This window comes from Pelobates fuscus, chromosome 11, assembly GCF_036172605.1.
Source record: "Pelobates fuscus isolate aPelFus1 chromosome 11, aPelFus1.pri, whole genome shotgun sequence".
Taxonomy (NCBI): Eukaryota; Metazoa; Chordata; class Amphibia; order Anura; family Pelobatidae; genus Pelobates; species Pelobates fuscus.
Genome location: NC_086327.1, coordinates 138,163,117 through 138,190,880, shown reverse-complemented (window position 1 = coordinate 138,190,880; position 27,764 = coordinate 138,163,117). Strand labels below are relative to the sequence as shown.

Below are 27,764 nucleotides of genomic sequence, written 5' to 3'. Positions count from 1 at the left end.
TGTATGGTAAAAAGATTAAAACCCGACCCCTTCACATGAAAAAAAAACATTTACCTTTTAAAGTAGCTAATATTACTAACAGGTTCACCTCCATTACCAAGAAACGAGGACCACCAATCAGGAGCATCTCGTTTTGGTGTATGGGGTACATCCTTTATCTTCCAGGAGCGATTCCAGCCATCTAACAGGCCGAGTAGAACTACCGTATATACTAGAGTATAAGACAAGTTTTTCGGCACATTTTTTGTGCTGAAAAAAACCCCACTCGTGGGGCTGGCAGCGAGCTGTAACTTACCTTACCTGCAGCTCCCTTCTCCTCCATTCCGGTCAGCTCCCACTGTAAGTCTCGCGAGAGCCGCAGCCGTCAGAGCGTTGCCACAGGTTACCGTGGCAACGCTCCGTGCGGCACTCAGACCGCGAGACTTAGTGTGAGCTGACCGGAACGCAGGAGAAGGGAGCTAACAGGAAAGGTAAGTTACAGCTCGCTGCCAGCCCCCTTCCTACACAGCCAATGCCACTGGACCACCAGGGAATAATATAGCCTCCCTGGCCATGTATCAAGCAGGGAGGAGGGACACAAATAAATTTAATATTAAAATAAAAAAAATATTAATATTAAAAAAAAAAAAAAAATTATTATTAAAATAATAATAAAAAAAAAAAAATGCCAACCCCCCCATCAAGGTTACACATTCTGCACTCATACACAAACACACTCTGTATCATACACACACACTGCATTCATTATATACACAAAATAAATATTCAATTAATGTAATTTTTTGGGGGATCTAATTTTATTTCGAAATTTACCAGTAGTTGCTGCATTTCCCACCCTAGTCTTATACTCGAGTCAATAAGTTTTCCCAGTTTTTTGGGGTAAAATTAGGGGTCTCGACTTATATTCGGGTTGACTTATTCTCAAGTATATCCGGTATGTAAACTGAAATGGACGGTTTTACAAATCGATGCAGTTATAAGCCTGGAAGGCATTAAAGTGCTTAGTGTGCAGCAATCTCTCCGCATCATAACGTTTCCAAAAATACAAAGTTGTTATGGGGACTACACTGACTCCTTGAGCGGCATTCCCAAATCCCAGATATACACATAAGCAAAGAGTATATCTGATGAGCAGCTCTGGCCACACAGAAAATCCCAATAATGTAAGCAAATCGTGCCGCTGGTGAGCTGCGGTGTCCATGGCCAGTACCAAGTCTTGTATTATCTTTACTTACGGTATTTAGCTCAGCAGAACTTCGTGCAATCCTACACACAGTATGTATAGATAACGGCTCTGCACACAGAACATGGACAAAGGATATTGGGACTCCGTAGTATTGCATAAATCGGTTATAAAATAATCACAGAATTGGCTGAGGCTTTGTTTTTGTTTTGTTTAATCTTAGACTAATAAAACAATGTAAAAGAGACATTTAAAACACAATGAAATTAGACATGAAAAATAAAATAAAACACTGCAACTGATGGAATTCTCTGAAGTGTGAAAGTGATCTGTAGAAGGGAGAGCTGTCACCTTGAAATGAATGCAGACACTGAGTATCCCTGCCCCTAGGAGCTTACAATCTAAATTACATTTCTGAGGCACATCCAAGTTTTTTTTCTAAAAAATGCAGTCTCTCTCACAAATAGATACATCAATTACCACCTCGTAAACACTTTGTTTTAACCAAAAAGCGTATATTTTGTATATAATTTAAACATGGTGAAGCACATTAAATGTGTACACAGTTCGAATTTAATACAATACTTCAAAATGCTTTCCCCCTCACAAATGGCTAATAGAATCTAACTGATCTATTCGGCCATCAGTAATGCAAACTACATAACCCCCTCCAGCATTTTAAATGATCGAGTACAGCAAATCGCTACCTGCACTCAGGAAGGGGTGTTTTCATGGGGTTTGTTGGATATTGTCATATACAACTGATATATCCTAAGAGTAAAAACACCTTTTATATGCCACAGATCATCAATATTTGAAAGCTACAACCACAATGTATTATTGTAGCTTCCCCTGAACACAAAAGGTAAAACATCACTGGACTGACGCCAATGGTTCAGGCTAGGGGTGTAAGAACTAACTAACATTGGTTAAAGCATTAATGAGTAGGGAAGAAGCTGTGTTGCAATTGTACAAACACGGCTGGGCACTCAGGCGAGAGCCTCTCTCTATGTTCCCAGAAGAGCTAGTTAACTTAGCCACCCAAGATGGGGTACCAGACTGGTACAGCATTGCCATACCAACAGGCCCATACAGACAGTCTTAGGTAAGACTGGTTTATTAAGCAATATAAGCTTATTAGACTAGTTAATGAGCAAAGAATCCCATATTCTTATCCCTTGGGGCATCTCCATCCCCTCACCCCCCTAAGAATTGGAATCCGCAAGGATCACTTCATCTTTATTAGTGGAGCAGAGTTCTCCTGTATAGTAATACTATGATTCTGCCGAGAGGCAATATACGTGCAATCGTTTGGATTTCAAGGAAAGGTGCCCAGCTTAAACCGTCCATGTGCCTAAGGAGAGGCAAAGTCCCTGAATCCCCTAGGGGTTAAAACGCTTCATTTTTTATTTTATTTTTTGGAGACATTAATTCCTTGTTAATTTAACAATTATACCTTCATATATATTTCTTCATGTAGATTTTCAGGGGACATATTTCAATATTTTAAATACGACCTCAAAAAGGCAGTGCACAGATAAACAAATAAAACACTTTTAAAGAGGATTGTTGGGAGTAAGGCCTCACCGACTGGGGCATCTTACGGAGAGTTAAAGAGATGTCATGCATGGAGATGCTGCTCGCTGGTGGTTAAAACAGCATCTTAAAAGAGACGGGCATTGACAATGGGCAGATTGGTGCATTACTGGCACTGAGACATTAACTATTAATTACATCAGCACCTACTCCCATTCATAAGAAGAGGGCACTTCTCATGGCAAGAAAAGTGAAAGAAAAAAAAAGAAAAAACTTTCGCTGAAATGATGTGTCCCTCCCACCCCCTTCAATGTTAATAAGTTTGTGTGTAACACCGAGATGGGCCTGTGATATTAACAAAGGCAATGTGAGAATTAAAACTATTAAGGGACCATTATACTTCTCATCTTCCCCCAAATATCACCAAATGAGTTGGGATTTGGCCTGCCTGGTAAATTGTGCCTGTTGCATCCCTCTGCAGGCATAGATCCGAATGCCCGTGCTTGGGGTAACAGCACAGATGGCGACAAGGTTTGGGGTAAAGAGGTTCAGTCTCTGTATATTGGACCAAGAAGGCCTGAAAAGAAGGACACAATTTCACTCTTTTTCCTGGTCCCCCGCTGTGGCCCCGCTATGCTGTGGTCTACACTCGGGGTGACTCGTCCCCTCGAATCGCTGAGATGCAATAGCAGCCTGGTGAGACATACTCTTCCGCACAATGTCTCCTTTACGCCATAACACCACCTCCTGGAGAGGGACAAAACCAGGATATATTAAAAACAATATCTCCCCTGTGAAACAGTACAACTTCAAAACTGTTAATTTTTCCCACCTTCAATAATCCCATGTAAGGGATTTACACTTCGGCATCATCAAGTCTTTCCAATCTATTCAGCAATGATGTGCTGAGAATGCTGTTAACCCAGCAATCGCAACCTATCACTGCCATGCAGTTTGGACAAAATGCCCACAGTAACGTGGAAATGTATGAGCTGATACACAATGGCAAAGGACTGTTAAGGCAGAATGTTGCAAAACAGAAACAAAACCAGTCCTGTTTAATATATAGGTGATCAAGGTAAACAAAAACAGCAACCTGTCGCAAGTGATACTTTTGGCACACACAGGACTCCATCTTTTACCTGCTGTTTGAAGTAACGCCTCTCCTCCTCGTCGATTAACACCAGGTTGAGGTAATAGCGGACACTGAATTTTTTGTTGATGTCTCTCATGGTTGGAGTCAGCTCATAGCCAGCAAGGAAAAGCCGAATTGGTATGGATTCGCCTGCAAAGAGGAATCCCAATTAGAGCTGACAATGGAACAGAAACCATAATCACTCCCTGGAATCTGATTCAACTCAGAATGTAAAAACATAAAAAGTGCTCAATGAAATGTTATCCACAGCGCTCATGTTTGTACTGGATCCTGTACAATGTTAGCCATGGCGCTGTGTACATGTTAGTACTGGATCCTATACAATGTTAGCCATGGCGCTGTGTACATGTTAGTACTGGATCCTATACAATGTTAGCCATGGCGCTGTGTACATGTTCCTACCGGATCCTAGTAAAGGTTAGCCATGGCGCTGTGTACATGTTAGTACTGGATCCTATACAATGTTAGCCATGGCGCTGTGTACATGTTCCTACCGGATCCTAGTAAAGGTTAGCCATGGCGCTGTGTACATGTTCCTACCGGATCCTAGTAAAGGTTAGCCATGGCGCTGTGTACATGTTCCTACCGGATCCTAGTAAAGGTTAGCCATGGCGCTGTGTACATGTTCCTACCGGATCCTAGTAAAGGTTAGCCATGGCGCTGTGTACATGTTAGTACTGGATCCTATACAATGTTAGCCATGGCGCTGTGTACATGTTAGTACTGGATCCTATACAATGTTAGCCATGGCGCTGTGTACATGTTCCTACCGGATCCTAGTAAAGGTTAGCCATGGCGCTGTGTACATGTTCCTACCGGATCCTAGTAAAGGTTAGCCATGGCGCTGTGTACATGTTCCTACCGGATCCTAGTAAAGGTTAGCCATGGCGCTGTGTACATGTTCCTACCGGATCCTAGTAAAGGTTAGCCATGGCGCTGTGTACATGTTAGTACTGGATCCTATACAATGTTAGCCATGGCGCTGTGTACATGTTCCTACCGGATCCTAGTAAAGGTTAGCCATGGCGCTGTGTACATGTTCCTACCGGATCCTAGTAAAGGTTAGCCATGGCGCTGTGTACATGTTCCTACCGGATCCTAGTAAAGGTTAGCCATGGCGCTGTGTACATGTTAGTACTGGATCCTATACAATGTTAGCCATGGCGCTGTGTACATGTTCCTACCGGATCCTAGTAAAGGTTAGCCATGGCGCTGTGTACATGTTCCTACCGGATCCTAGTAAAGGTTAGCCATGGCGCTGTGTACATGTTCCTACCGGATCCTAGTAAAGGTTAGCCATGGCGCTGTGTACATGTTCCTACCGGATCCTAGTAAAGGTTAGCCATGGTGCTGTGTACATGTTCATACCGGATCCTAGTAAAGGTTAGCCAGGGCACCAGTAACATGTTAATACTGGCTTAATGGTATCTGGTTTTAAAAGGCTGTGGACTCTAACTCCCACCACTGTGTTAGTAATGGGAGTGAATGTCTTGTGCCCAAAAGGGTTGGAGGGAACACTTCCTTACCCCCACTCTAACACTGCATGTTAACATAAACTGTGCTATAATGATGCTCCCTCTTCAGAACAGAGCTTTTAATGTGTCCCTTTCATCCACATGGCGACTAAATTCTAGGAAAATCAAAAAATAGCTCCGTGTGTGCGGACACTAATCCTTTTGATGGATGTTATATATCTGATTATATATATTAAGAAGATAGCGTTTTCTAGAAGATTTCCTTCAAGAAAGCTTGTTCGAAAATTATTTATAACGTGACTGATTACTGGCTTAACAAAGATGCTGTTAATAAACATTTTACATGAATTAATATAATTTCCTGTATATTACACTTACCTTTTTTGGTGCACTAAGGGGAGAGGGGGCAGAGTAGATGAAATATTTATGTTTACGGAGGTTCTCTTTTAGCCAGTTTAGCCAAAGACACACCTAGAGCAGCCTTGCATACCCTGCTGTCTCTCTCCACTAACCTCTTACAGGGGCTCCGTCCATGATTTCGTACTTGGCGATCGTGTCGTTTTCATGGTAGACATTTGGCCCAGTGCCAGTCGTTTCTCTCTTGATGATATCAATTTCCATGTGTTTGATCTTGATCCGTACAAGGAGGAAATATATTTTCCCCACAATTACATCTTTCAGATGGTATCTAGAGGACAGGAGCAGACAGAGAGGAACTGAGATTACCAAAAGCTCTAGGCAGTCTCTCCTTTCTGAGACGTTATTCTAAATCCTGACCATGTATCAGTGGAATATTTAGCAAAGTTCCACGTTATTAGTTTTCTCAAAATAAGCAATTTTAGTGTTAAAATGTGTCTTTTTTTTCAAAAAGTACTTCTGCCATAAATCTTTGCCATAGCAAAATCATCTCAGTACTGTTTGCTAGAAGTTACACATGTTTAACTGCAAAGATGAGCTACATGCACCAGACAAAACCATTTTAACTTAACAAAAGAGATCAAACACACTTTGCAAATTTTACAGTACATAAAGCAAACAGAAAACTGAAAATACTAAAATAAAATATTCACCACTTTGTTCAGGTTTAATATTTTTACTGGCAAAAGAAACTGACCGACAGAAGAAAAATACACAGACGGGCGGATTAACAGAGCTGCACGCCAACATTCTAAAACGGAACAGTGTGCAGCCTATAGGAAGAAGGCAGGCCCAATGTCCCCATGGGTTGACCACGGTTCTGTTTATTTTCTTTGCCCCAGTGAGGAATGGAGAAGGGAAGCATCAATAGGAAACGTTTCAATCCTCAGGCTATTATTGTAAAGCTTGTTTCGCAGCTTGCATGTTCCCACCCATATATTTTATCTTCATCCAAAAAAAAAATCAAAGAATTTAAACAACCAAACAGCAGATAATTTTGTGAGTGTAGCATAAGCAGTGATCGTAAATACCTGCGGCTTTTTTTAGACTTTTAGATGAGCGGTTAGCAGTGCAGGAAGCCAGAACTGCAAACAGTTTTTTTTTTTTTTAAATAGGCATTTAAATGCTATGTGAAAATATCAGTGTGAGCCTGGTTAAATCCTACTCACACCACTAATCGATGGATACCTTCAGATTCGGTTACTCAGACTGACCACTGCTGCACAGAGCCCTTTAAATCCATTATTAAAACCACGACTGAATAGTCTCGCTCGGCTGCAGTTTTTGTGGGGTGCAGACTGCTCAGGGGAGTGTTTGAATAGATCCTGGCAGGGTCATCTAACCTGTCCCCAGTCGGAATGGACAGGTGTTAGGCTTTGCCAGCTACCCTACCATTCTCTATATATTCGAGAACCAGGCTCATTCAGAATTGCACTAAGTGTAATTCTTAAAATGGGCAGTAGATGGTGGCAACAGAATATAATATCATAATTAATAATAGCAGTGGGTTACCTTAGGGTTAGGGTTAGATTAGCGGTAAGAGTAGGGTAGGGTTACACTTAGTGTAGGGTTAGCATAAAGGGACACTAGTCACCAAAACAGCTTTAGCTTAATGAAGCAGTTTCTGTGTATAAATCATGCCCCTACAGTCTCAATGCTCAAATCTCTGCCATTTAGGAGTTAAATCACTTTGTTAAAGACCTGGTCCCACCTCCCTGCATGTGACTTGCACAGCCTTCAAAACACTTCCTGTGAAGTCATCTAATGTTTACACTTCCTGTTTTGAAAATACTGTTTAATTTAGAATTTGTTACCTCCTGCTCTGTCAGTAGCTTGCTAGACAATGCCTCCTGTATGTAATTAAAGTTAAATTTACAGAGCAGGAGATACAAACTTTTAAAGTAAGTTACATCTCTTTGAAAGTGAAACCATTTTTTTTTTTTCAAGCAGGCTGTATCAGTCACAGCCAGGGGAGGTGTGGCTAGGACTGCATAAACAGAAACAAACTTGATTTAACTCCTAAATGTCAGAGAATTGAGCAGTGAAACTTCAGTGGCATGATCTATACACCAATTCATTAAGATAAAGTTGTTCTGGCGACTATAGCGACCTTTTAAGCGTTTGTTAGTGTAGCGTTAGGATCACGCTGTTTAGGGTTAAGGATAGGGTAGGGTTGACGTTAAGAGTAAGATTAGACATATACTTGGTATTACCCACTTGATGTTTTGCTTATGATTAGCTATATTACTATAAATAAGCCATTCTTGTTAATAATCTTATTGATTGTTTAAATAATATAAATTGAGGCAGTCCTGCATAGGAGATGTTGTACTGTGTTACCGTTAAGCCTGTGTATTTTGACTTACTCAGCTTTCCGATACCATAGCCTAGTCCTAGCATGTATTTAAATATTCTGCAACTGAATAACCACCTGACATAACCTTACTATTCTTAACATAAAATGAGGCTAGCAAATATTTAGAGATGATATACACTGCATTGTATTACTCCCGACTTGTATGAAACGTTATTGTCTCCCTTCTTACATTCTGTACCCACAAACTTTTATGCCTCAAATAAAAAAGAGATTTACAAAAAAAAGAGTAAGATTAGAGTAGGCATACAGTTAGATTTGGTGTGAGGAGTATGGTTGGTACTGCATTAGTGTGGCGGTTTGGTATAGGGTTAGCATTAACATCATATTAAAAATTTAGATCCTAAATATATTAGGTATTTAACAATTGGGACTGACATATGAATTTATTTTAGCTCTTTTCAATTAGTTGCACTGAAAGTGTAAAAATTATTATAAGCAAAAATGTGAAAAAAAAAGTCGTCTCAATTATATTTCCCCAATTTCTAACATTTATTTTCCCCAACACGTAATGTTGTGTTGGAACGTTAAAGGGAAACTGTAGGCACCCAGACCACTTCAGCCCATTGAAGTGGTCTGGGTGCCAACTCCCATCACCCTTAACCCTGCAAGTGCAATTATTGCAGTTTTTATAAACTGCAATAATTACCTTTCAGGGTTAAATCCTCCTCTAGTGGCTGTCTATTAGACAGCCACTAGAGGGACTTGTGGCTTCTAAGACGACTTCTGGTCATCTAAAAGACGCTGGACGTCCTCCCCCTATGCATGAGGACCTTCAGCGTCGGCGGGATCCCCATAGGAAAACATTGAATAATGCTTTCCTATGTGGAGGTCTAATGCGCACGCACGGCCATTGCCGTGCATGCACATTAGGTCTTCCCCGCTGGCCGATGTCGGCGGGGAAGTAGCGTTGGCGGAGTTGGATTCAGGTAAGTCCCTTCAGCAATGTGGGACGGGGCACTCCGGATTGGTTTTCCTGGCACCAGAGAATCCCTTTAAACAAAAAAATTTAAAAAAATAAAAATACACACACACACACTTGACCAGAAAACTTTAGTAGTACAGGGGTAAAAATCTACAGCTCAAATTTAAGGTTTTGTTTTGGTTCAGAACGTGGACAACTGCCTCCGCCCTTAAGAGATTAAAATAATTTTTTTTAAAATCAATTATTAAAAAGCGGGTCACTTTTCTGGTGCTGTATAAACAATCTGTGGCTGGATGTCCTATTCATACCTACTTGGACTTGTTGTACTCAAACTCAATGTGCAAGCAATCCTCAATCCCCACTTCCATCTTGATTGAAGAATTGAGCTCGGGGTATGTACTCAGTGTGTGCACCACGATATCCATCTCTTTCACAACGTCATTCAGACGTCGGCTCAGCGTAGCGCGCAGGAAGTATCTGCACCAAGACAGGAGAACAAAAATTTTTTATAGACACACTCGCCTCAAGCCGAGGGTAACAAGATCTGGTTTGGACATCTGACAATGTACAGACTTTACATGTCACTATTTTACACCATAGTCTCACAATAACTATAAAAAAAAAAAAAAAAAGCCTCAAGTTCAAACATTCTCTTGTACGAATTAATAATGGTTTTCTGGATTTGGAAAAACATTTTAACTTGATCTAGTAAGAAAGAAAGAAAGAAAGAAAGAAAGAAAAAAACTAAAACAATAAATTTACATTTTTGTGGATTTTTCTGTTGTGAGACCGCTGTCCAGTGAAGTTTGTTTTTATGGTCTAAGTTAGTACACAAACAATTTTAACAGGAACTCAATTGGCACTAGTAGGGTGACTCATTCTAATATTTTAAAAATGATTACATCACTGACCCATTAACAGTTATAATTAAATCAATTCAGCAAATCCCATGAATTGGCACTGTGGAGCCCATCACGGCTCTACGTCTGTGAGTTCTACTCTTTCGGCAGATTGTGTTTTATGGTTTACACTATGTGTGTTTGTTGTACATTCTAGATTCCAGTTACTGTCATTAGCCCATCTTCATGTGTACAAGTATAATCTATGCACTCACTTTGGAGTGTACATATTCTATTTGGTGGTAGGGGAAGCCCCTGTTTGTATACATCCAAAACACGCTATTACAAGTAAAAGAAGCGCCTATACACTGCTGCATCAAATGTATGCAAAGTTTTCTGAAATAGCCTCTAACTTGCCTTCAAATACCTGGACAGGCTCGCGTTCTTTTGCAGGCAAACAATCCCAATTGTACAATTCCCAGAATCCATCCAGGTAAAACTGCATTACACAGAACCACTGAACATACCGTAGCTTGACGTTCTGACCAGTGTACGACTCGTATGGCTTCTCCACATGAGTAAATTCAAAATCAAAGCTTTGAGTCTGCGAGATTTCTCCGGGGCGAGCCAAATCCTTCACCAGTGATACAAATTCATGGTGGTTCCCACGGTCATAGTACAGCTCTGCATTACCAAGCATAAAAAGAATGAAATAGCAAGGGGCCTTATTATGCAGAAAACTATTTATTCCATTAGCCCTTGCATGACAGATGACAACCCAGGATTTACCAAGCCCCTTTTCTTTTTAGCGAGAACAACAGATTGCTTTTCACTTTCACAAAATACTACGTTCTTCTTTCGGCTGAGAATTCCATTGACTAGCATGCCATACTGACCACTACCTTCAATACGTACGGAAACAGCACAGACTGTGAGCTTAGAGCCTATCGGTGCCAGAAGGATAAGACAAACTATAAAATCAATTCAACATCCTTTAAACTACACCGGAGACTTTCTATCAATAGATAGGCTGTAACATTGCTGTGCACAGAGTGCACTCAGACGTCAACATAAAATGGATGTTAAAATTCATAAACCTTTAAATTATAAAATCATTTGAGCAGGGCCCTCTTGTATGTCTCATACACCCATTGTACAGTACTTAGGATTATGTTGGTGCCTCATAAATAATAATTATAATAAAATGCATGCATTTTAAAAGGAACATCATAACCACTACCGCAAGCAGTGCTGCTCACTGGCTAGCCTTGCATTGTGGTACTTAGCTCAGAAATACTAATGGAACTTCCTGGTTTGGCCATCAGGAGATTGTAGTGGAAGTGACACCCGGTTCCCCACAGGGAGGAAGCCAAATCATTCTAACAATGCAGGGGCTTCTCGGGCACTCCTGGAACTATAACCTGTACAGAGAGCAAGTTATTAAAAAGAAAATCTCTTGTAAAATGTAAAACTATAGAACGAAAATCTAACCCATCGAATTAAAAAACGATTGGACCCATAACTCTTATAATAATCCTTAAAAGGAACACAAACCTGTATTCCTGACCCATTTAGGTGGCTTGTCCCCCACTTAGCCCCCTAAAAGCAATTAAAACACCTTATGTCCAGTATCACGCCGGTCTGCTGGCACTGGACCTGCCCCCTTGGTGACATCAGAATTGCAGAATTTTAGCCAATCCAATGCTTTCCCATGGCAAGGGGTGGAGCCAAATGCCATTTTGGCCAATCATCACCTCCTCATAGAGTTGTATTGAATCAATGCATCTCTATGAGGAAAACGGCAGTGCTGCCTACTGTGCAGCACTGAGCCAGGAAGCACTTCCAGTGGCCATCTGAGGAGTGTCTACTTGGAGGTGTCCCTAGGGGCGATGTAAACACTGCATTTTCTCTGAAAAGGCAGTGTTTGCATTAAATTGCCTGCAGGCTCCTCCTAGCTGTAAATACCTACACATAACTGTTCAATCTCCATCTCTGTTTTTCAGGCCTCACTTCACACTCAAACTCAGTGAAGCTCTGCATTTTTTCTCACCACTTCCCTCCCACCCAGGCTCCCCTAAATATATAGCAGGCTCCTCCAGCTGTTTGAGATTCTCACTCAATTACCTCTTCATTCCCTTTATATTCTATCAATAGCTGCTTCTCTCTGTTAACTCTTTCAGCCATCACCTCCAAATTTTCCCTGCTACCTAGTCTCAAATCCCCACGGTATCCTTTAGATTGTAAGCTCACAGGCCAACTAGCTAACCCGTTGTATAAAAGAACAACAATGGCTAGATATCAGCTTACGGGCAGGGCTCTCTCTACCTCTTGTATTTGTCTGTGTATATTGTACGTTCTCCGCTAATTGTACACCGCTGCGTAATCTGTTGGCGCTTTATAAATATCAGTAATAAATAAATAAATCCAACAAACAATACTTCAGAATTGAGAGAAGAAGCATTTATGGCTGTGAATGCCTGTGAGTTGTCAACGTATTTGTAGCTAGGCCAGAAAACCTATTAGCACAGTCTGCAGGCAAAACCTATGAACTGGATAAGACATCCCTCATCTCTGCTTTGGAAAAGAGGTTCTGCAGTAGCATGAGATATCTGGGCTGAATTACTGAATTATTACAGATAAAAAGGGCTCTCCACCGTGTGCCCAAGTCTGATGGCCATTTAAAGCCAAGTTGGAGGGTTAAACAGACGTTTCCTTTTTCCTCCTTTGATGTACAGTGCACATTTCCGTTTCCTAGCAATGTTTTTATATAGACTCTGCAAGACAAAGGAGTTGTGCAATGCACTGCGATGTCACACCTTGTGGCACTTAGCGGGTTAAAGGGACACAACCTGCGATGACACCTTGTGGCACTTAGAGAGTTAAAAGGATACAAGCAGTTTAGCTTGCTGAAGTTCTTTATGGGTGAAGAGGGTGCCCTTTCTTTTTTTATTTTACAAAAAGTGCAGATTTCAATAGAAATGTACACGTTTATAAATTAGCCTGGTTACCCCCCTCCCGGACTGTCAATCAGACAACCGGTCCTGTTACTTCCTGGTTTGGTTAGCTCAGTGGAGATAAACTCAAGAGGAACCTGCCTTGTAAAAACTTCTCATTAAGCTGCATTGGGAAGTCAGTGATTGGACGGTCACAGAAAGTCTGGTTGGGGTTAGAAGGGGAGGGCTGGCAAAGGCAGCAGACAAGAGATGTTTCTATGTTTCTATGGTTTTAAATATACCCCCTATGTAAAAATGTATTGTTAAATGCATGTTTTAGCTGGGGGTATATCTACTAAACAGTGATTTGTATATATTTTTGTTTTATTTGGGAAGTGGATTGTCTGTTTAAGTCGTTTAACTAGTTTTGCAATTCTGGGGAATTTGAAAAATAGATTATAAATTCACCAGAAACATTGCTTATTGCAAAGGCTTAGATCCGATGTAACGGATTGCATCACAGTGTAAAATAGAGGAACAGAAAGAGAGCCACAAGACATTGAATGTATAAAGTATACAGGCCAATGGTTTTTAATGTGTGCTGTGCTAAGAATCTACTCCGACGTGCAGCAAACCATATTAATCCCATAAAGGAAATCAAATTACCTGCAGATATTGCCAAGTAAACAAACAAAACTCCACCTAATGACTCAGCATACTTTACACAACAGCCGCCATTTATATTTATAATTTAGAAATCTGGATGTGTATGTTGGAAAACAGATATTATTCTAGAAATGTCAATTAATTTCTTAAATTTCATTATGATGAAGAAAATTCTGAGCAGGAGTTTGTGTGGGGTCCGCAGCAATCCCCCAAGGAACAACCAGAGGGCCAGGATTGGCTGAAGTGTTTTGGCCACCTCCTAAGGATTGCATGAAATGCACCAGCTTCACGGGTGAGCATTTTATGGTGAGTATTTTCATCTCCAGGAAGCATTGGATAGGTTATAGTGAAAGGGGCATCACAGCCACAGTCTATTTGTATACACACGATATACAAGACTCCATCTCCCCAGAAAGGCTCCTTCTCATTCAGGTAGCCATGTCTCCCAGCTCCACTCACAACATTGTCAGCTTAAGCAGCAGTTCCATTTGTTTGTCTGATGAAGGGGACTCCTGCAAAGAGCTGACCTACATCATTATTGGCAGAACTACTTCCTGGTTTGATGAAAACACACTCAAGAAACAAAACGTTTGTTAAAAGATTTGCAGAAAATTTATCTTTTTTTTTTAGTTTAAGATATTGTGCATGGTTTAATGCATCCTATAGAATGTTAGTAATTGTCCTTAGTCTCCCTTTAAGAGAAGTTAAAGCTTTATTCGAATCAATGCATCTCTATGAGGAAAGTTCGGTGTTTGCATGCAGAGGGTGGAGACACTGAATGTCAGTCACACTGTGCAGCACTGCCCCATGAAGCACCTCTAGCAGCCATCTGAGGAGTGGCCAGTGAAGGTATCACTAGGCTGTTATGTAAACACTGCATTTTCTCTGAAGCAAAGTGTTTACAGCAAAAAGCCTGAAGGTAATGATTCTACTCACCAGAACAAATACCATAAGCTGTAGTTGTTCTGGTAACTATGGTGTGTCCCTTTTACTCAAAATTCTAGCAAACTCAAAATCTAAAGTACAGTGGAAAATGAAGGCAAAAATAACTGAATGTAGCAGTCCGTCTGTTTAATATTGTAATGGCATCTAGGAGGACGGATTCAAAATGCGCGGGGTTCACAGATACATGCTCATTCATGAATTAACTTTGTATCACCATGCCAGAAAATAAGTAAATTAAAAACTCCTGGAAATGAAACAGTTAAAAAAAAAAAAAAAAAAAGTATCATGAAAAGTCACAAATAACTTGGCATCCTGGTTTTACAAAATAAATAAATATGTTTTTATTCTCCCCTAGTGTCACAGCTTGGTATACTACGTTCCTTCTTGATACGTTGAATAACATCACGTTTCTTGCTTTACAGTTTCTTGATGATTAGGGCATTAAATAAAAACAGTATTTAATATTTTTACAAAAATGTCTCTTAAATTTTACAATTTTAATGTGTAGGTCACAATATTCACTGTTCTGGTGATTGCTTTGCTGCAGATTCTGTGAAAAACTGCCTTACACAACGGCAATTTCTAATTCGAGTTCACAATAAACAAATTGGAAAAATTCTCCAAGTGCTATTTGGGGCCTGAGATTCTAAATTCAAAGTGAATTTCTAGAAAATCCCATTTGAGCCGGTTAGCAGACTACAATTCCCATGATGCTCTTGTAGTGTTAAGGTTGTAAGAAGATCATGGGAATTGAAGCTCTCGAATAGGTAAAGCACAATCTTTTGCGCACTCTCGGTTATCCCCAATAGTGTTTTTGAAACAATGAAGAAAGAAGATGTCGTGGTCAGTGGTGATAGTTGAGGCTAAAGCAGGGGTGGCCAAAAAAAAGATTCCTTGCTGTAGTTGAACGCGATTAGGCAGTCTTTGCTCTCGACACTGCTAAAGGCACAAAACAAAATTTGCGATTTGTATTTATAAAACCAAGAAAATATATATATATATAAAATAAATAAAAATTTATGCATGGTGACTTTTGCAGCTTGTCTGACAACAGTGTTTTCTCAAAGTATTCCTGTAATCACCTAGCAGCCACTAACTACTAATTAATATAATTAGCAATTCTTTGCACTGACAGGTAATGTTATAATGCAAAACATAAACAAATTATATCTACATATACACTCACAACACCACATTAGCAAATACTGGTTGTTTGATGACATACAGCAAGTAAGCAAACCTCTTATCGCACAGATAAGAAACCACTCTGATCTTATCTGATTGGTTAAACGTTTTTTGTTATTGTTTGCATTAACCATAAGTTTGATCTTTCCTTCGCAATAAAACGACTTGTGTGTGATGCTAGCCCGTAACCATAGGAACTGTCTGAGCCAATCAGAGCATCCTATCACTGAAGGCTTCTTGGTGTGTTCCAAAGCATCGTGGAAGTTAGTCTGCAGAATTCTGCACGATTCTTGTGAGTCTCTCAGTGCAGTGGTCATGGTCCTGGCACTGAAAGTGTCCATGTACAAATACCCAGAGTTTCTAGTCAAAAATGCAGAGCGTTGTAAAAAATTAAAGCAATTTGAAGGAACAAAACAGCTTTTAAAATGAACCTCATTCGGGATCCATAATTTAGCTCGGAACACTTGTGCAGTACATTTGATTTATACTCCCGCCAGGAAGCAGGAGGATTCTGCAATGTTTTTAAAGGGATCCTATACTTGTTTTCCTGGCACCATATTTCCCTACAGTGCACCCCTCCCTCGCGCCCTCATTCCCGCAGTCCTGAAGTTCAGTCACTAACCTAAATCCAGTGCTGCTGTCCCTGGACACTGGGTCAGGCTCTGCCCACGCCAGCTGGCGGGGGAGACATAATGTGCATGCATACAATTAGGATTTCCCCATAGGAAAGCATTAATCAATGCTTTCTTATGGGGAAAAAATCTGACGCTGGAGGTCTTCATGCAGAGCGTGAGGGCGTCCAGCGTTGGATACCGGACCAAAGTTCTCTGAACTGCAACGTTTAACACAGGGACACAGCACCCAGACCACTTCGATGAGATGAAGTGGTCTGGGTGCCTACAGTGTTCTGCAATGTTGTTAACAAGCTCTCAGGAGACGGAGCTAAGCCGCCGCTGGCAATGGGTTACTAACACAGGAGACCTTGCATTGGCAGGCGGGCAGGAAAAACAAATTATAGGACCAGTACACTCACCACAACCACTTTATCTTCATTATGTAACCTGGGTGCAATGTAAAACAAAAACTAAAATGTTTACATCGCAGGCTAATATCCACCTCGTGTGCCTGGCAGCAAGAAAAAGTTAAACTCGGAAGCAGAAGCTCGTAAGAAAGCATTGAATTCAACGGATTCCTATGAGAATGACACAGAATGAGAAGCACAACGCTCACTGCACATCAGGTCCCCAATGCTCCTTTATGAGAAGCGCTGGACTGGACCATTGGCAGAGCGGGCCACGCTGTCTCAATGACATTGCGGGAGGAGGAAAGACGAGCAACATTGAGGGAGTCTCGTTCCGGGAAATTTAACTTCAACAAAAAAAGGGGGTCCAGGCTTATACAGAACTAGGGACAGATGCACTATATCAGGTGTAGGAACCTTTCGGCACCCCAGATAGTGTAAACTACATTTCCCCTAATGCTTTGCCAGCATTGTGACTGTAAAAAAGATATGGGAGGTTAACTATAGCATTAGGGATTCAGGTTTGTAATTCATTCTTTCTTTTTGGTGAACTAGATTTTTATTATGCAACAAAGTAGTAGGCATGAGAAAGGGACATGGTCCTCAGCAACAGATGTTATAAGTAAAAAGTGAAACCAAGAGGGCGGCCCTCATCTAAACATGCATTCATTATAGGGTGCTGCTGGGGCCAATATCCACAATCCAGCGCACTCGCTTATTCACTAAACAATGATTTCAAATCTCACAGATTGGAATAGTTTTATTCATATATTGCATAAGCCTGCCACACCGTCCCCATTCTGGACAGGTCCTACCTATGGGGTACATTGACGTTGTGGCAGGCTTATGCAATGTATGATCATATAATGTAACTAAACCCCCATTATTTTTTGCCTAGGTGGGGTGTTTTTAAATAAAACTATTCCAATCTGTGAGATTTGAAATCATTGTTTAGTGAATACGCGAGTGCGCTGGATTGTGGATTTTGTATGTTAGAAGTAAAAAAAAAAAAAAAACAGTGAGAAAAATCAATAAATAAAACGATTTTGTTAGCTACGCAGGGCAAAAATAGGGTGTCAGGTTTGCGTTTCTTACAGGGGCTGGTTTGCTGTGTAAAAAATAGTCATACATTTATATGACAGAAGGCAAGGGACCAAAAGGTAGATCCCCAGGTATTTTAAAACGATAGCGGCCATGTTGCTTTGCAATTCTGAATGCATTCTAAAGGTATCATGGGAGTTGTAGTTCTACATGTGATGATCTACCTTTTGGGCACCCTGACAGAAGGACTCAATAATAGATTAAGTATAGCAATGTACATTAAAATATGTTAATTTACAAACTTGTATCTTTTATAAAGGTATGTGAGAAACACACCCGATCACCATATTTCTAGGAAGATATAATGGGGTAAATAAGGAGATAACACAAACTGTTCTAAGTAGGGAAGTATAATATGCCACAGGGTTTTAATAAGAGCCCAGGGCAATATATTAAATCGGGGGCATCCTAACTCCATAGTTTATTTACAAAACAGCGCAGGGATTAGTCACATTACATCAGTTTCAATAGTACATTACCGTGATGTACCAAAACAAATACAAACGTACAAAGCTGTGGTGAGACACACACCATGACAATTTCCATATCTTTCTTCATGTTCTACAAATAGGGAAAATGAATTTACAATTTCCTGTTTAAGAAAGCAGACCTCTTCTAACAATGTCTTTCAGATTCATTCACTAAACAAGGAGTTAAGAACTGACACAGGAATTGATTATTGCAGTTCAAAAATAGCCACACTGGTAAAAACAACCTTTTTTATGAACTTTTAAAATACTGCTATTCTGGCCTAACATCTGCAAACTCCAGTTTATTGAATGAGCCTTGTCTTTATGTGAAGACTGATCATCAGAAAAGCAAAATGTCAGAAATTAACATTTCAGGCACCCTATCCACTGTTTGGACTATAGTACATCGCACTTACTTCACCTATTCACATCACCCCGTCTCTAATGACAAATACAATATGTCCACTGACATCTGAAACCACGGAGATCATCAATGCAATCTTAAAATACGCCCTAACTCCCACTCACAGATTTCAATTCTGTCCTTACTCCAGCTTCTAATCCTTTGTATAAATCATTAACCTTTACGATGGGGGCAATGGGAAGGGCAGATCTCCAATAAGCCCACCCTAGATAACAAAACTACAGTTCCCTCCGCCGTACAGATGTATTTACCCAACCTCCAGCTGCCACTAACCCCAGGCGACCGGATGGGAAAACATGATATACCATGACTACCTGACAAATATACCCTTATCTGGGGCAATGATATGGGCAATTCTCCCTATAAACCCACCTAAGCGTACAAATCAACCAGACAGAACTGCCCTTATCCCACCCCCAGGTGACATAATTACTCTTTCAGTATCACATGTTGACAGATAGGTCCTAACCCCTACCGCCAGATGTGCCCCTACCCTCAGCTGTCAGATCTGCCTTTACACCTACCGTCAGCTGTCAGATCTGCCTTTACACCTACCGTCAGCTGTCAGATCTGCCTTTACACCTACCGTCAGCTGTCAGATCTGCCTTTACACCTACCGTCAGCTGTCAGATCTGCCTTTACACCTACCGTCAGCTGTCAGATCTGCCTTTACACCTACCGTCAGCTGTCAGATCTGCCTTTACACCTACCGTCAGCTGTCAGATCTGCCTTTACACCTACCGTCAGCTGTCAGATCTGCCTTTACATCTACCGCCACCTGTCAGATCTACCTTTACATCTACCGTCACCTGTCACATCTACCTTTACATCTACCGCCAGCTGTCAGATCTACCTTTACATCTACCGTCAGCTGTCAGATCTGCCTTTACATCTACCGCCACCTGTCAGATCTACCTTTACATCTACCGCCACCTGTCAGATCTACCTTTACATCTACCGTCAGCTGTCAGATCTGCCTTTACATCTACCGTCACCTGTCAGATCTACCTTTACATCTACCGCCACCTGTCAGATCTACCTTTACATCTACCGCCACCTGTCAGATCTACCTTTACATCTACCGCCACCTGTCAGATCTACCTTTACATCTACCGCCACCTGTCAGATCTACCTTTACATCTACCGTCAACTGTCAGATCTACCTTTACATCTACCGTCACCTGTCAGATCTACCTTTACATCTACCGCCACCTGTCAGATCTACCTTTACATCTACCGCCACCTGTCAGATCTACCTTTACATCTACCGCCACCTGTCAGATCTACCTTTACATCTACCGTCAGCTGTTAGATCTACCTTTACATCTATCCCCACCTGTCAGATCTATCTTTACATCTACAGTCAGCTGTCAGATCTACCTTTACATCTACCGCCACCTGTCAGATCTACCTTTACATCTACCGCCACCTGTCAGATCTACCTTTACATCTACCGCCACCTGTCAGATCTACCTTTACATCTACCGCCACCTGTCAGATCTACCTTTACATCTACCGCCACCTGTCAGATCTACCTTTACATCTACCGTCAGCTGTTAGATCTACCTTTACATCTATCCCCACCTGTCAGATCTACCTTTACATCTACCGTCAGCTGTCAGATCTACCTTTACATCTACCGCCACCTGTCAGATCTACCTTTACATCTACCGCCACCTGTCAGATCTACCTTTACATCTACCGTCAGCTGTTAGATCTACATTTACATCTACAGTCAGCTGTCAGATCTGCCTTTACATCTAGCCTCAGTTTTACCCCCACCTGTCAGATCTACCCTCAGCTGTCAGGTTTGCCTCTTCTGTTAAAATCTACCCCTAGCTGTCAGATTTGCTCCCATATGGTCCAGATTTGACCCAGTTGACAATTGCCACAGTAGTCCGATTTGCACCCCAGGTAGTTAACATTGGTCCCAGCTGTCATATTTTCCCCCAGGTAGTTGATAATAGTCTCAGCTGTCAGATTTTCCTTCATGCAGTTGAAATATGCCCCAGCTTTCAGATTTGCCCCCATGTAGTTGAGATATGCCTCAGCTGTCAGATTTGCCTCCAGGTATTTGAGAATTGCCCCAGCTGTCAGATTTTCCCACAGGTAGTTGATATTGCCCCCAGGTAGCTCAGATTTGCCCCAGCATCCCAGATTTGCCCCCAGGGTTTCTCCCTGATTTGCCCCCCAGCTCTCCCAGATTTGCCCCCCAGCTCTCCCAGATTTGCCCCCCAGCTCTCCCAGATTTGCCCCCCGCCCTCTCACCGATTTGGCCGATGAATTCTATTTTGAGGCCCTGGTGCTCCAGCCTCTTGCCCGGGTTCCTGAGGGCCGCAGTGACCCGGCCGGACACGGTCTCCCCGTCGTAGAACAGGCAGTATTTGTCCTTCTTGCCGTCCTCGCTCTTGTGCTCCACCCGCCGGCGGCTCTCGGAGTCCGTCAGCGCGATGTCCAGCTCCGCGGCCGGCCCGAAGCCGAAGAAGCTCATGGCGGAGGAAGGAAGCGGAGCCTGAGGGCCACACGGACAGCGCGACGCGGCACCGACACCCCCACAGCTCCCGGTCACCGCGGCGAGCTGGCCCTCACACTGCGCATGCGTCACCCAGAGAGCCGAGCGCACCGCGCATGCGTCACCCAGCCAGCTCAGCGCACCGCGCATGCGTCACCCAGCCAGCTCAGCGCACCGCGCATGCGTCACCCAGCCAGCTCAGCGCACCGCGCATGCGCCACCCAGCGAGCTCAGCGCACCGCGCATGCGTCACCCAGCCAGCCGAGCGCACTGCGCATGCGCCACCCAGCGAGCTCAGGGCACCGCGCATGCGTCACCCAGCGAGCTCAGGGCACCGCGCATGCGTCACCCAGCCAGCTCAGCGCACCGCGCATGCGTCACCCAGCCAGACGCGCTTCATCCAAATGGAATTCATTGCCCTTTAATGTGATTCAGTAAAATGTAATTTAAAGGGACACAATAGTCACCAAAATGTTTGTAGCTTAATGAAGCAGTTTTGGTGTATAGATAATGTCCCTGCAGTCTCACCGTTCAATTATCTGTCATTTAGGAGTTAAATCACTTTTCTTTCTCTCCAGACAGCAGGTGTAGCAGGGTGAATGTTGTTATACCCTTTGTTATACCCTTTTTCATTCTCTTTGTTCAGCTTCTGTTCGTTTACTGAACCCCATCTGTGTGGTCTCTGGGTTCACATCATTTAATACCCCACAAATTGCTTGTTAATTTCCCCTGTGTGGCCGCCATTTGTATTACCCAACGCACGTGTGCAAACAAACAGCTGCCATTTTGTCTCTCGAACGTGGGCAGCGGTACATAGTCGTCGATGACCTGGAACTCATTCCAACTTTTCTACTCCGTGAACAATGGAATACTGCTGCCCATTCAACTTCCCGAAACAGTAGGAGAACGGCGTTCGGGAGACCTAAACTATCGAACAGGGGGAACATGTGAATGCTAGCAGCCAAAGGGGGAGCTTGTGTCGGCATTCGTGTGAAAACTCCCAAAAGAAGACCGGTAGAAGCCTAAATTTATCTGGAACTTTTTTTGGGGCTTCACCTTGTGGCCGACCGGTCCAAACTTCACTTGAATGGCATTTCTAAACCACCGAACGGATCTGAGTGATATTTTGACAAAGTGGGTGCACTATAGTCACCTGAACAACTTTAGCTTACTGAAGCAGTTTTGGTGTATAGAACATGCCCCTGCAGCCTCGCTGCTCAATCCTCTGCCATTTAGGAGTTAAATCCCTTTGTTTATGAACCCTAGTCACACCTCCCTGCATGTGACTTGCACAGCCTTCCATAAACACTTCATGTAAAGAGAGCCCTATTTAGGCTTTCTTTAATGCAAGTTCTGTTTAATTAAGATTTTCTTATCCCCTGCTATGTTAATAGCTTGCTAGACCCTGCAAGAGCCTCCTGTATGTGATTAAAGTTCAATTTAGAGACTGAGATACAATTATTTAAGGTAAATTACATCTGTTTGAAAGTTTTTTTTTTCATGCAGGCTCTGTCAATCACAGTCAGGGGAGGTGTGGCTAGGGCTGCATAAACAGAAACAAAGTGATTTAACTCCTAAATGACAGTGAATTGAGCAGTGAAATTGCAGGGGAATGATCTATACCAGGGCTTCCCAAACTTTTATGGGCAGAGACCCACTTTTCAAAACGGTTTTTCGAGACCCACTTGCTTTTAATGCATATTTTAAAAAGTTAACACCATAGCAATCCGCTTTAGATGCACACAATTGGCACACCATGACAATTACTTTTAGAGGCATAAAACTGGCACACCATGGCAAACCACTTTAGAGGCATACAATTGGCACACTATAGCAATCCGCTTTAGATGCATACAATTGGCACACCGTGGCAATCAGCTTTACAGGCATACAATTGGAACATTATGTCAGCTTTAGATGCATATAATTGGTACACTGTAGCAATCCGCTCTAGATGCATACAATTGGCATAGCATGGCAATCAGCTTTAGATGCATAAAATTGGTACATTATGGCAATCAGTTTTAGATGTATAAACTTGGCACATCATGGAAACTTTAGGTGCATACAATTGGCACACCATGGCAATCAGTTTTAGAGGCATAAATTCAGAACATTGTGGCAGCTTTAAATACATAAACTTGGCACAGCATGGCAATAAGCTTTAGGTGCATAAACTTGCCACATCATGGAGTGAAAGGGTTACATTGGGGGAGGGGGCAGGGAGTGAAGGGGTTACATTGGGGGAGGGGGCAGGGAGTGAAGGGGTTACATTGGGGGAGGGGGCATGGAGTGAAGGGGTTACATTGGGGGAGGGGGCAGGGAGTGAAGGGGTTACATGGGGGGGAGGGCAGGGAGTGAAGGGGTTACATGGGGGGGAGGGCAGGGAGTGAAGGGGTTACATGGGGGGGAGGGCAGGGAGTGAAGGGGTTACATGGGGGGAAGGCAGGGAGTGAAGGGGTTACATGGGGGGGAGGGCAGGGAGTGAAGGGGTTTCATGGAGTGGCAGGGGTGAAGGGTTACATGGGGGGAGGGCAGGGGGTGAAGGGTTACATGGGGGGAGGGCAGGGGGTGAAGGGTTACATGGGGTAGGGCAGGGAGTGAAGGGTTACATGGGGGGAGGGCAGGGGGTGAAGGGTTACATGGGGGGAGGGCAGGGGGTGAAGGGTTACATGGGGGAGGGCAGGGGGTGAAGGGTTACATGGGGGAGGGCAGGGGGTGAAGGGTTACATGGGGGGAGGGCAGGGGGTGAGGGGGTTACATGGGGGGAGGGCAGGGAGTGAAGGGGTTACATGGGGGAAGGGCAGGGAGTGAAGGGGTTACATGGGGGGAGGGCAGGGAGTGAAGGGGTTACATGGGGGGAGGGCAGGGAGTGAAGGGGTTACATGGGGAGGGCAGGGAGTGAAGGGGTTACATGGGGGAGGGCAGGGAGTGAAGGGGTTACATGGGGAGGGCAGGGAGTGAAGGGGTTACATGGGGGGGAGGGCAGGGAGTGAAGGGGTTACATGGGGGGGAGGGCAGGGAGTGAAGGGGTTACATGGGGGGAAGGCAGGGAGTGAAGGGGTTACATGGGGGGGAGGGCAGGGAGTGAAGGGGTTTCATGGAGTGGCAGGGGTGAAGGGTTACATGGGGGAGGGCAGGGGGTGAAGGGTTACATGGGGAGGGCAGGGGGTGAAGGGTTACATGGGGTAGGGCAGGGAGTGAAGGGTTACATGGGGGGAGGGCAGGGGGTGAAGGGTTACATGGGGGGAGGGCAGGGGGTGAAGGGTTACATGGGGGAGGGCAGGGGGTGAAGGGTTACATGGGGGAGGGCAGGGGGTGAAGGGTTACATGGGGGGAGGGCAGGGGGTGAGGGGGTTACATGGGGGGAGGGCAGGGAGTGAAGGGGTTACATGGGGGAAGGGCAGGGAGTGAAGGGGTTACATGGGGGGAGGGCAGGGAGTGAAGGGGTTACATGGGGGGAGGGCAGGGAGTGAAGGGGTTACATGGGGAGGGCAGGGAGTGAAGGGGTTACATGGGGGAGGGCAGGGAGTGAAGGGGTTACATGGGGAGGGCAGGGAGTGAAGGGGTTACATGGGGGGAGGGCAGGGAGTGAAGGGGTTACATGGGGGGAGGGCAGGGAGTGAAGGGTTACATGGGGGGAGGGCAGGGAGTGAAGGGGTTACATGGGGGAGGGCAGGGAGTGAAGGGGTTACATGGGGGGAGGGCAGGGAGTGAAGGGGTTACATGGGGGGAGGGCAGGGAGTGAATGGGTTACATGGGGGGAGGGCAGGGAGTGAAGGGGTTACATGGGGGAGGGCAGGGAGTGAAGGGGTTACATGGGGGAGGGCGCAGGGGGTGAAGGGGTTACATGGGGGGAGGGCAGGGGGTGAAGGGGTTACATGGGGGAGGGCAGGGAGTGAAGGGGTTACATGGGGTGAGGGCAGGGAGTGAAGGGGTTACATGGGGGGGAGGGCAGGGAGTGAAGGGGTTACATGGGGGGAAGGCAGGGAGTGAAGGGGTTACATGGGGGGGAGGGCAGGGAGTGAAGGGGTTTCATGGAGTGGCAGGGGTGAAGGGTTACATGGGGGGAGGGCAGGGGGTGAAGGGTTACATGGGGAGGGCAGGGGGTGAAGGGTTACATGGGGTAGGGCAGGGAGTGAAGGGTTACATGGGGGGAGGGCAGGGGGTGAAGGGTTACATGGGGGGAGGGCAGGGGGTGAAGGGTTACATGGGGGAGGGCAGGGGGTGAAGGGTTACATGGGGGAGGGCAGGGGGTGAAGGGTTACATGGGGGGAGGGCAGGGGGTGAGGGGGTTACATGGGGGGAGGGCAGGGAGTGAAGGGGTTACATGGGGGAAGGGCAGGGAGTGAAGGGGTTACATGGGGGGAGGGCAGGGAGTGAAGGGGTTACATGGGGGGAGGGCAGGGAGTGAAGGGGTTACATGGGGAGGGCAGGGAGTGAAGGGGTTACATGGGGGAGGGCAGGGAGTGAAGGGGTTACATGGGGAGGGCAGGGAGTGAAGGGGTTACATGGGGGGGGGGCAGGGAGTGAAGGGGTTACATGGGGGGAGGGCAGGGAGTGAAGGGTTACATGGGGGGAGGGCAGGGAGTGAAGGGGTTACATGGGGGAGGGCAGGGAGTGAAGGGGTTACATGGGGGGAGGGCAGGGAGTGAAGGGGTTACATGGGGGGAGGGCAGGGAGTGAATGGGTTACATGGGGGGAGGGCAGGGAGTGAAGGGGTTACATGGGGGAGGGCAGGGAGTGAAGGGGTTACATGGGGGAGGGCGCAGGGGGTGAAGGGGTTACATGGGGGGAGGGCAGGGGGTGAAGGGGTTACATGGGGGAGGGCAGGGAGTGAAGGGGTTACATGGGGTGAGGGCAGGGAGTGAAGGGGATACATGGGGGGAGGGCAGGGAGTGAAGGGGTTACATGGGGGGAGGGCAGGGAGTGAAGGGGTTACATGGGGGGAGGGCAGGGAGTGAAGGGGTTACATGGGGAGGGCAGGGAGTGAAGGGGTTACATGGGGGAGGGCAGGGAGTGAAGGGGTTACATGGGGAGGGCAGGGAGTGAAGGGGTTACATGGGGGATGGCAGGGAGTGAAGGGGTTACATGGGGGGAGGGCAGGGAGTTAAGGGGTTACTTGGGGGAGGACATGGGGTGAAGGGGTTACATGGGGGGGGGGGCAGGGGGATGTCTGGGGGCTGTGTCCTACCTTCACTGAATTCCCTGGTGGTCCGGTGTGTTACCTCTCTGGTCTGCAGCTCCGCCGGGTGCAAAGCTGCAGACCGTGTAATAAAAGTCTCGCGAGCTCCCACAGTGTTGCCATGGTAACGCTCTGGGAGCTCGCGAGACTCCTATCACACGGCCTGCAGCTCTGCACCCGGCGGAGCTGCAGGCCGTAGCTGCTGGGCAGACTGATTGGAGGGAGCCCGGCGGCATACTGGGCAAGCCACCGGGGCTCCCTCCTGGTGTCAGTCTGCCTGACTAGCCGGCGGCCCTGGATGTGTGGGTCAGCACGACCCACTGGGAATCGCCCTGTGACCCACCAGTGGGTCACGACCCACACTTTGGGAACCGCTGATCTATACACTAAAACTGCTTTATTTAGCTAAAGTCATTTAGGTGACTATAGTGTTCCTTTAAAGAGTTGTCCTTAATTATCTCCCACACACAGAGGGGGAGTCTGTGAACTGTTGTTTTGTCCCTTGTCCCCACTCAGGTCCACCAGGGGTAAGCCCCTGGAATATGATTTAAGAAACCCCTTGCATGGGGAGTTGCATAAAAGCCAGCTGTGTTTGAATAAAAAACAGTTGACTCCCAGAACTGGTCCAGTTACTGGGGGGATTGTGCCTTGGGTATCCTATTGCTTCCTCAGCAGCATGCTGAATATTGGAGCTCCGCTACAGCAGGCATGGGAACAAGTGGTTTAATTCAGATGTTAACCTGCTTTAAAAGTTTTTATCTCCTGCTCTGTAAATTGAACTTTAATCACACACAGGTGGCTCCTGCAAGAGAACAGTAGATATGAAATTCTAAATTAAACAAACTGTGCAATAAATAACGTTTAAACATTAGATCTCTCTTTACAGAAAGTATTTAGGAATCATGGGTAAGTCGGATTAAGGGAGGAGTGACAAGGCCTTCATAAACAAGGTGATTTAACTCCTAATGACAGAGAATTAAGCAGGGAGACGGCAGGGACATGATCTATACACCATAACTGCTTTGATTAGCTAAAGTTGTTTTGGTGATTATAGTGTCCCTTTAATAAAGTGTCTCTCCTGGAATTTTTCCAAAATTGGATAGAAGAGGGAGAATTTTTTAAATCAAGACTGCGGTAATAATTTGGAAATACGTATTCTGGAAAACAAATGATTTCCAGAATGAAACATTAGGGACAGGCACGGCCTCTGATTAGCCTCCACAGTAATACTTTGTGGCTCTGAATGACTAGTAAAATAATTAAGTAGGCAGTGTTCTGATTAACTGAATCTTTCACTTCTTTCATAGTCCGTATATGAGGGTTGAATGTGGCCATGGACTCCAATGGCTGCAGTATGTAGCATTCATATGCAGCTTGACAGGGCCATTCACCTCTTGTCACTGAGCTCAGCTTCCTT

General features: G+C 44.6%; 1 protein-coding gene across 1 annotated transcript; it reads right to left on the bottom strand.

The window, feature by feature from the left end:
- Positions 1-1,379: 1,379 nt before the first annotated feature.
- Positions 1,380-21,253, bottom strand: VPS26B (VPS26 retromer complex component B). The gene is made up of 7 exons (XM_063437121.1): positions 20,919-21,253; positions 10,433-10,589; positions 9,379-9,543; positions 5,863-6,038; positions 3,862-4,004; positions 2,217-3,466; positions 1,380-2,164 (listed from the first exon to the last, which is right to left on the bottom strand). The coding sequence occupies exons 1-6, from the start codon at positions 21,139-21,141 to the stop codon at positions 3,317-3,319; spliced, it is 1,014 nt and encodes a 337-aa protein (XP_063293191.1). The 5' UTR covers positions 21,142-21,253; the 3' UTR covers positions 1,380-2,164; positions 2,217-3,316.
- Positions 21,254-27,764: the final 6,511 nt, after the last annotated feature.

Excerpts from the sequence above, each read along its gene's own strand:
- VPS26B (XM_063437121.1), bottom strand. The coding sequence starts at position 21,141 with ATGAGCTTCTTCGGCTTCGGGCCGGCCGCGGAGCTGGACATCGCGCTG. Across the intron at positions 4,005-5,862 it reads GGACGGAGCCCCTGTAAGAG|GCGAATCCATACCAATTCGG; the intron begins GTTAGTGGAGAG and ends TCCTCTTTGCAG. Across the intron at positions 3,467-3,861 it reads GGCGTTACTTCAAACAGCAG|GAGGTGGTGTTATGGCGTAA; the intron begins GTAAAAGATGGA and ends GTCCCTCTCCAG.